General features: G+C 41.9%; 1 protein-coding gene across 2 annotated transcripts; it reads left to right on the top strand.

Moving 5' to 3' along the window:
* The first annotated feature begins 1,492 nt into the window (after nt 1–1,492).
* bmp10 (bone morphogenetic protein 10) lies at nt 1,493–5,348 on the top strand. Of its 2 annotated transcripts, none has more exons than XM_078428901.1 (2): nt 1,493–1,826; nt 4,405–5,348. In XM_078428901.1, exons 1-2 carry the CDS (start codon nt 1,493–1,495, stop codon nt 5,346–5,348), a joined length of 1,278 nt encoding a protein of 425 aa, XP_078285027.1. The 2 variants fall into 2 exon arrangements, with proteins under 2 accessions (XP_078285027.1, XP_078285026.1); XM_078428900.1 differs by having other exon boundaries at nt 4,396–5,348.
* Nucleotides 5,349–10,502: the final 5,154 nt, after the last annotated feature.

Genomic DNA, 10,502 nt, shown 5'->3' with positions numbered 1-10,502 from the left:
CTTGTTGAAGATAGACACAAAAAGAGAGCGTAACTCAATGGATCAAGCAGCATCTCTGGAGAAAAGGAATAGGTGATACTTCGGGTTGAGGCCCTCTGAAGAAGGGTTCTGATCCAAAACGTCACCTATTCCTTTTCTTCAAAAAGATGCTTCTTGACCCATTGAGTTACTCCAGCTTTGTGTGTCTATCTTCGGTTTAAACCAGCATCTGTAGTTCCTTCCTACACAACACAATTTGTTGGTTAGCTTTTTAGCTTCAACAGTCTAATAAAATGCTGCCCTCATTAGAAACGTGAAGTGTACGTGGTGTGCAGTGAATGTTTTGTTGTGATGAGGTATTTCCTTTAACCTCTTGCTAATTGATTGTTTCCTTGAGATCCCTTCCTCAGCGACACCTCTTCGGTGCCCCATGCCAAACTCTCCCATGTTATCTTTCAAACCTGAACAATGAACATTTCAGGAAATGCAAGCACAGAAATGCTCATTAGGGTCCAGCTTTGCTTTCGAGTTGCTGATTGGAATTTTTGAAGGGGGCACAACTTCCAAACAGGCTGCGTTTCCTTATCTCGTTCTTGCCAATTATTGGTGGTCTTAACTTAACAACTTGAAATAATTGATGTAGGAAGGAACTGCAGATGCTGGTTTAAACCAAAGATAGGCACAAAATGCTGGAGTAACTCAGCGGGACAGGCAGCATCTTGGGATAGAAGGCATGGGTGACGTTTCAGGTCGAGACCCTCCTTCAGACTGATGGAGGATCTCGACTCAAATTGTCACCGATTCCTTCTATCCAGAGATGCTGCCTGTCCTGCTGAGTTACTCCAGCATTTTGTGTCTATCTTGAAATAATTGTTTCACTGTGGTGGTCTTAAATTAAGAACTTGAAGTAATCGTGTCACTATTCCTTTTTTAATAGTTTTATAAAAATAATTTCTTATTTATTTTTTTAATATTAAAATACCATGAGCTGAACTGACGCTGAGCTGAACCGAGGTCAAAAGAGTTTTCAGATGCTTTCCTTTGGGAAGGCATTAATTGGGCAGAAAATTAATATAGTGTCTTGGATTTAATTGTTAGGCTCTCCACACGAAGAGGGCAGTGCCTCCTTCAAAGCATGGAAACCATCCTCTGTATTAGGCAGGAACCAAACGAGAGAGTGTTTACAGAATGCTAATTAAGGAAGAGGATTAAAGATAAGAGAATCTAGTTGCACTGCATATACCAGATAGATAAGGGGAGGGGGTGTGTAAATGCCATGTGAGATCACACTGGCCAATTGCTGGGAGCTGGCTTCTTTGGACAGTGAGAGACCACAGACGCAAAGGAAGGTTTTCCAAAAAATTGTCAGCATTGCATTTGAATGACACCAGCCTGGTCCTCTGCAGAGGATAAAACAGCAACGCCTGAGAAGCTGTCAAACACACAGTCCAGATTGTTTAGGGTCAGCAACAGCAGACGGAAAACAAACACACACACACATACAGCAATAATAATGTGTTCCCTGTCACTGCAGGTCTTTGCTTGCCTGTGCCTTTTGCTACCTTTGGCAGTCGGCAGTCCCATCGACAACCGTGCAGGCGCGACCGAAGAAGAGGGCAGGTACGTGTTGGAAGACGATATCCAAGAGGAGGACTCCGTCGATTTCAACACGCTGCTGGCGAGCATGAAAGGAGAGTTTCTGAAGAGCCTGAATCTATCGGGAAGTCCACACGTCGATGCAGCGAAAGTGGAAGTGCCCGAGTACATGATTGACCTCTACAACAGGTTCGCCAACGATAGGACGTCCATGCCTTCCTCCAATATAGTCAGGAGCTTCAAGAACGAAGGTAGGCAACATGCAGGCAGCGTTTTCAATGCCACCCATCCAACCATGAGCTGCAACGTCTCCCCTGGTCTTCTTTGCTCCCCGACAATCTCATTATCTTTCCTCAAGGGAAGTTATTGAGATCGGATCGATGGTGAAGCCTATACATTATAGACAGGACCTCTCCAGAAACAAACTTATTTTTTTGTAAGTCATATCTTAAAGGCGAAAAGTTGAAATCATTAATAAAAACGATTGGGCAATTCGAACCTATCAGCTTTTTTTCCCCCCGTCGTAATATAATATAAAATGTCCCTTATAACTTATGGAAGAGATTTTGAAGGATGACTTTGCGGTGAATGTGTGTGTGTGTGTGTGTGTGTGGACTTCTTTTTTTTTTGAGTCCTCACTAACTCAGCACCGCAAAAAAACAAAAAATCGTGCATGTTATATTTTTAAATGTCACAATATGTCACCTCGAGGAAACATTTGGTTTTGAAAAGTTCTGATTTCATTCTGCAAACGAAAAAACGTAGCGAGCGATCCCCAAATTCTCCCCTGCTACAACTTTCCAAAGAAGATGGGTGGGTGGGGAAAGTGTAGGTAATGATATGAGCCGCTATTAAGGATGTAATTTGCCTCTTGCTGTGAAATGAAAAACACTGCCTCGTTGGTACAATAATTGAACTACTTTCGCCTCTCTCGCTTCTGTCATTTAAAGTATATTATCAATTAGACTGTTCACAAACTGCGATGGAAAGTTGTTTGAATGGAGGGAGCATTGTTTATACACGCATCGGTTAGTTGATAAAGCACGCTGGAATTGAAAGTAGCTCAATCTTTCGTCTGAAGATAGACACAAAATGCTAGGGGTAACTCAGCGAGCCAGGCAGCATCTCTGGAGAAAAGGAATAGGTGACATTTCGGGTCGGGACCCTTCTTCAGACTCGACACAAGATGCTGGAGGTAACGCAGCGGGTCAGGGAGCATCACTGGGGAAATGTTCCGCCTGTTGCTTTCTCGTTAGCCTGGAATTGTCTTACCTTGCGAAAGGCAATATTGATGTTTCCAGCAGGGATTTCCCTCCAGTTTCAGCCAGGGTGGGGAAGAAGTTACAATTCACACGCCCAATCTTCAGGGTTAGATTTGTCGACAAGAAGCAGTCTTTCAGTAAAGTGAAACAAGGCGGCCTTAGTGGTCTCACTCAAGAAGTTTGGAAAACTGAAAGATCACGGGGGGGACTATCTGACTTCCATCGTTGGTTTAGCTCGGAGTTTGCCAAAGTCCTGACGCATGCTTGTCGCGCTGAGTAACAAACACTACCGCTAATATTTCTGTCGAGTCAATGTTGGCCTTGTGCGATTCATGGGGAAAATATACGAGTCAGAAAAGGGGAAATGAAACTAGGAAATAGGAAGCGAGTGTGGCCTGTACCACTAATCCACGTCCCAATTATTCAGCACACACTGGAAGCTGAGAATCGAATGAAAATGTAGGGACTGTGAAATGCAGATGCTGGTTAATGCACAAAAGGACACAAAGTGCTATCACAATGTGACACAGAGAACAATCGTCCATTTATATTGATGGTTCAGATTGAAAAGGGGCAAACGTCACCTGTCCATGTTTCGCAAAATATTAATCTATTTGTACTGTGACCTTACAAAAGGATTCTGCAATGAAATAATCATGATTTCCACGTGGAATTGCGGTAACATTTGAATCTTAGGTGCTGAAGCTGACCCCGTGCCCACTATTTACATGCCAACCAATTTTAAACTTCAGGTTAACATCACTTCCCAGCTCTTGGTCTGCTTATCTTGTCTGGGGTTATGATAGCTTTACACGCCACAGTTAATTTTAGTATTTGTGCTTCATTTTATTAAATTAACTACTGTATAAGAGGCAATTTGTCCATCAAGCCTATTTGGCTCTCTAGGGCATTGCTTATTTCCCTGTAACTTATTCTCTCTCACACGGCAATTAACACCACCCTGACTTTCCTACGGTAGAGATCATTTACAGCGGCCAATTAACTTATCGACCAACACATGTCTAGAAGGTGAGAAGAAATCAGAGCCCATCAGAGAAACCCACCAGGTTACTGCAGCAGCGTAGCAGCGTATCAATGTAGCCAGCAACAAATTCCCCTTAGACTCCTTTAATGAAAGGAAAACCAACCTAGTCAACAAAACTTCATGGTATGGTGGCAACTCCACAAACCATCCATTACTTTGTATCCAATTATATTCTACAGAGGTTGCTGATCCCTTCAATAAATCCGAAGAAGGGTCTCGACCCGAAACGTCACCCATTCCTTCTCTCCAGAGATGTTGCCTGTCCTGTTGAGTTACTCCAGCTTTTTGTGTCTACCTTCAATAAATTCACCAAACCTTGCTTGTCTTAACTTTAAGCTCCTATCTGAAGCTTGAACCTTGTCTCCTTCAGTTGTCATCCAAACTTTCTCCAACCATGTGTCCAGCAGAGATTATTCTGTGGCCTGAAAGTTTCTTATAAATATTCTAAGTAAGATGCCATCTCAATTTTGCAATACGCGTTTCATGTTTTGGCAAATTATTTATGTTTTCCAGAGACTTCAGACTCCAACCAAACCAACGATGTGAGGATCCATTCTCTCCTGTTCAACGTCTCTGTGCCTCGTCATGAAGAAATCACCATGGCTGAACTACGGCTGTACACCTTGGTCGATAGGGACAGGCGAATATACGAAGGTGTGAACAGGAAAGTCACCATCTACAAAGTGAGTGAAGGGGAGGCTGAGGGGGACACCGACGAAGAGCATCCCGGACAAGGAAAAGTACAATTGGCAAAAAGACAGATTTATGGCAGAGACAGTGGTTGGGAGACCTTTGATGTGACGGAAGCTATCTTGAGATGGTCAAAGTCTGAGCAGACCACTCACCGACTCGAAGTGCACATTGAAAACATGGAAGTGGAAGAGCATGACGATGGGGATCTCGACATCGACATGAAACCCGAGACCAAGCATGTGCCATTACTAATCGTGTTCTCCGATGATAGAAACAGCATTAAGAAGGAGGCCATCGAAGAACTGGAGCAGATGATTGACCACGAGCAAGATGTGGTGTTTCAGAGCTTGCAGAATGAGAATTTTGGCGCCGAGTTGAACGAAGAAGCCATGTTGCAAAGGCGGTCAAACATGCTCTACGATACCTCCTCAAGGATCAGAAGGAATGCCAGGGGGAATTACTGCAAGAGGAGTCCCCTCTACGTGGAGTTTAAAGACATCGGGTGGGATTCCTGGATCATAGCCCCGACCGGATACGAAGCTTACGAATGCAAAGGCTCTTGCTACTATCCATTGACTGAGCATGTCACACCAACTAAGCACGCCATTGTTCAGACTCTGGTGAATATTCGCAACCCAAAAATGGCCGCTAAAGCCTCTTGTGTTCCCACAAAATTGGACCCCATCTCCATCCTCTATCTAGATGATGCAGGTGTGCTCACGTACAAGTTCAAATATGAAGGTATGGTGGTGGCGGAATGTGGATGCAGATAGTACAGAAGAGTAACCAGAAAAAAATAACTCTAATATATATCAATTTCAAAGTATTTAATGAATAAGATTGTAAATGTGCACATCTCGTGCTGCCTATTTAAGAAGTTTATTTAAGGATGTACAGCTGGATTCTAGATTTATAAAGAGTGTTGTTGCTGGGAAATAAATGAACCATTTACTGTGTTTATAAAGTCACAGAAGCTAGCTCCGCTGAGAACATGCTCCCGATAACCTTATGCAGAAACAGGAAGAGTGTCGGAGCATCAGTCAGTAACACAGAGGTTGGGGTGTTGGAGAAGGCAATTTAACTCCTCGCCCATGCTCCACATTGGAGTTTACTTCTTTATTCCAAGTACAGACTTTTTCTCCAACCCCTTTTAAACATTTTGTATTTTACAAAGGCTAAATTAATTCTGAAATGTTCTGGTTAATTAAATTTTAAGCTTTTTGTTTTGAAGTAAACAAATTGTTTGACTCTTTTATCTCCTGACATTCACACTACCATTCCTACACTGGTAATTCAATTTCCAGGCTTAGGGTTAGGATAAAGAAAGTTACCTTTCGAATCTCATAAATGGCTAGAGTCCGCGTTCATTTTGCAAGAACATGAACTGCAAAGGATAAATGACCATTGAACGCAGCAATGTACCAATGGGGCTGCATTGCATCCAGCTGAATTGCTCTGATCTATCTTTCAGATATGAATTTGCAAATTTTAGGACTCTTTCAAGCCAGATATTATTCAATAATATTATTCCCAACTTCAAACAATAGAGGTAAACTCCTACCTGTAGTAAAGTACCAAAGAATAATTTGCATGTATGTAGCACAAATGCAAAACAGAAAGATGTAGAAACAAGGAAATGCAGGTGCTGGTTTACCAAGGAAAGACGCAAAATGCTGGAGTAACTCAGCGAGTCAGGCAGCATCCCCGGAGAACATGGATAGGTGACGATTCAGATCATGTCTGAAGAAGGGTCCCGACCCGAAATCTCACCTATTGACGTTCTCCAGAAATGCTGCCTGGCCCAAAACAGAAAGAAGTTGGAAACATGCAATATAAACAAAATATTCTGGAAATAGTAAGGCAATTAATAACTAGGGAGCAGGAAAATGTGTTTCTAAATACCTGCACATGCTGGAAATCCAAAATAGAAACTGAAATTTCAGGAAGCACTCAGCAGACCGAGTGATATCTGTGGAAAGGAACAGAGTTAATGTTTCAAGTCTGAGACACTTTGTCAGAACTGAGAAAGAGAGTTGAAAACGGCAATATGAAGTTCCAGAGATTGTGGCCCAGTTGGATAAACATGAAAATGGGAATATCTAAACATGAGAGGAAGCAGAAATCAGATTAATGATTCAGGATGATGACCCAGTTCTGAGAAAAGGATTTTGATCTGGAGCGTTTAATCAGTCTGAAGAAGGGTCTCGACCCAAAACGTCACCTTTTCCTTCTCTCCTGAGATGCTGCCTGACCCGCTGAGTTACTCCAGCATTTTAATTGTTTAATTGTTTCTCTCATCACCTTATGTGCAATTCCAGGATTTCTATATTTTTCCAGTTCCAGTTTCCACACAGTAAAATATTCCATGGTAATAATGGCAATAATAGCGATCAGGCTATAAAAAAAGAACGCGTTCAGGTAGTAGACAAAAAGCGTGGTCAGGAAGGTTTTTAAGGAATGTTTCAAAGGAGGAAAGAGAAGGCAAGAGAGGGAGGTGTTTTATTATTAGAAATTAATTCTAGGACTTGTGGCTGAACGTCTGGTGGCTATAGTTGTAAAGAAGGGATGCATATAAAGTCAGAGAATTTATCATTCCTGGGCAGTTGTAGCACTGGGGGGGATTATAGAGAAATTGAGGAATGTGGACATGGAGGGACATAATCATATGGAAGTGAACTTCAAGATTAAGGAGAATGCTGGAGCAAGGCTCAATGTACGTGAGTGAGCGGGAGGGTGATGATTGAAGAGATTTGATATGAGGTAGGATGCAGGAAGGGAATTTTTAAATGCATGCCAGCAGTAAGTGGGAGAACAGGAGAGGATTGGAAATATATGGTCTGAAAGAAGAAGAGAATTTTAACAGCAGATAAACTGGGTGGCACAGTGCAGCAGCTGGTAGAGCTGCTGCCTCAAAGCATCAGGGACCCTGGTTCAACCCTGACCTCGGGCGCTGTCTACGCGGAGTTTGCACGTGCTCCCGGAGACCACATGGGTTTCCTCCGGGTGCTCTGGTTTCCTCCCACATCTCAAAGATGTGCAGATTTGTAAGTCAATTTGCCCCTGTAAATTGCCCCTAGTATGTAAGGCGTGGATGTGAAAGTGGGATGAATAACATAGAACTAGTGTGAACGGGTGGTCAATGGTTGACGTGGACTCGGTGGGCCGATGGGCCTGTTTCGATGTTGTATCTCTAAAGTAAACAAAACTACACGGAGTGGCATAGGACACCATTAGCATTTTTATGGAGAGAACCGCCTGAGTTCAAGTCTGAGTAGGTTGGGTTTACTTTCCAAAAGGTTGGGAGCCATTGACGTTAGTGACTTGGAAGTTATTGGACCAGCTCAGTTGTCAAACAACACGTTAAGATCACAACCAGTCTGGTTCAGTCAGGGATGGTAATTGGAGACCAGTGGGGAAGGACAGCTGGTCATGGGAATTGAAGAAAATAGCTTCAATCTTCCTTACACTCGAGTGGAGACAATGTTGACGCATTTTGGGCTGGATATAGAGTAGCATAGAAGCTGGGCTCTGGCTGGATGTTAACAATGTAATGTTGAAACCAGCTATGTGGTGTTGCTGAGAAGCAGAAGATAGACGAGAAACATGTACAAGGATTAATCCTCTCAGTGATTCAGAAGACAACTCTGTCTGACAACGAAGCCTTCACATGGAATATTTTGTGTACAACTATTACAATTTCCTATCCTCCAAATCCATGAGATTATTTACAATACAAATCAAATAACTCTTCTGCAGGACTCTCGTTATGGGGACACGATAGTCCCTTCCCCTTGACTGTAAATGAAGATGACTCTCACAAAGGGTTTCTGTGACTTTAATATGTTTTGACTTTGTATATATTTGTAAAGATAAAATGTCTTTAAATGTAAATCCATGCATAAACTGCCTTGCATTAAACAAGAAAAAGCTGTTTTTTAAAGGGTAACATCATCACATTGGATTAGTTTCAGATGATAATGAGACTTGGTCAGCCTTGTTCTGTTTCAAGGGAAAGACCTCCAACAACACTGTAATATGTACAGCACTGTGATAGCACTATACCCAATAGCATTACAGACCCTCGTTATCAGTAACTTTTCAAAGGGAGAGGCTCTCACCTGCTTTGTCCTTTAAAAGTAACTCCTTCATGGAAGAGTATCGTTATGGTTTCGAGTGAATGTATTTCGGCTCAATTAAGAAGAATTATTATTGACACATGTGCAGTACTTTCATTGCTTCTGGGTACCATCCCAGCGGAGTAACAGGCAACATACAAACAATAGATGGACTGACCCAAGCTATTGATGGTGTTGATTCACATCATCATCTTCACTTCCAAAAATGAACTTAATGAGAGCACCAAGCCAGATGAAGCTATCATCATTCGTTGATCAATGCTTCTTATTTAAAATCTATTGATTTTGATCCATTTTAAACACAACAGGTTCACGTGTTCAAAGCAATATGTGATATTAGTTCTGGTGGGGCACATGACACCAGCTTGTTTACTGCTCCTTTGACCATCAGCTGGCCTGCGATACTGTAGAAAGCATGTCTATTTTGTCGTCTAACCTTGAATGACCCCTTTAGTCATTGGCCTGCACTAGTTGACTGCCCAATGCAGAATTTCAACCCAGAACATATCACATTTATAACAATTTTCATTGAATTCTAATTGTCTTTAAAGTGTCAATTTAATGTTAAAATAAGCAATGATTGGGATCAATTTAAATTGCCACCCAGTCATTGTAATAACAGGTTAACAATTTTTGACAAGAATTTTGCACGCTTCACTAAGATTCCTTTTTCATGTACATAAAATCTACAAGCAAGGACTCACTTATGTTTATAATCCAATGGATGAATCTATTATCAAACAGCTTTCAAAGGTGTTAGGGAAATTAAAGATCACAGCAGGATTCTGAAGTCCAGACTCACTCTGGCAACTACCCACTGTTGTAAAATGTAACTTTGGCAATTCCACCATGGCGCGGAGTGTGATGAATGGCTTTGCTTCTTCTCAGACTATGAAGGTGGGCTCCCCTTTATATTACTGCAATTTCACTATTCCAAAATCCTCGTGTTTAAAAGCCAAGTATTCCTGTCCCATTCCTGAGATTAGCCTTCAAATATTCTTGCACGACACAAATTTAGCACTTCCATGTATTTCATCCACTGCAAGATGCTGCAGAATTGCAGATCCATCACACCCACTGGATAATAATACTTTAATTTTCATGGATCCTAACTGTGATTATTTAGGAGCTCGGGGATTTTCTTCTGCTCGGGTTACCTCTTTTAGCTTCTTGTCAAAGTTGTTTGTGCACAATCCTTTCCGTCAGTTTAAAATCAACTTCGTTCTATCACATGCTCTTCCCGATCACTGCCAACTGAAGCGCCAGATAAGCAGGCGTTGGAGCTGAGAAACACTGGGCCCTGTCACTTTATTTATACTGAGCCGCAAAGTTGTCAAATTCCTGGAGAAGTGCGACTGACGTTAGCTCTTCTCTTCCCCACTATACTGACTCGCACCACTTCTGTACATGCAGGCCATAGCTATTTGCCGTGAGTGATAAGGGAGCAGCTTCCAGTGCACTCTGCACAACTTGCGTGACACGGTCTGAATCACTTGAGTGGATACCAACCTAATGTAATCTTGACTATGTCCGCGTCAAAATCTGACATTCCACACCATTTATTGGATGGTGAGATGAATTAAGATAATATCAATAATGTTATTGGTTATTATTCATTTATTATTGTCACATGTACCCAGATATGATGGGGAAATTTGCATGCGTGCTATCCAGGCAAGTCCTATCATGCACATAAGTATGTCAATGGTAGTGGAAGAGAGAAAAATAAATCATGTGTAGAATATAACATTACAGCTACAGAGAAAGTGCAGATGAAAAAATTTGCAAGGG

The sequence above is a fragment of the Rhinoraja longicauda genome, chromosome 36, assembly GCF_053455715.1.
Source record: "Rhinoraja longicauda isolate Sanriku21f chromosome 36, sRhiLon1.1, whole genome shotgun sequence".
NCBI classification, from domain to species: Eukaryota; Metazoa; Chordata; class Chondrichthyes; order Rajiformes; family Arhynchobatidae; genus Rhinoraja; species Rhinoraja longicauda.
The sequence above is the reverse complement of the archived record's forward strand: the minus strand, read 5'-3'. Positions and strand labels throughout refer to the sequence as shown.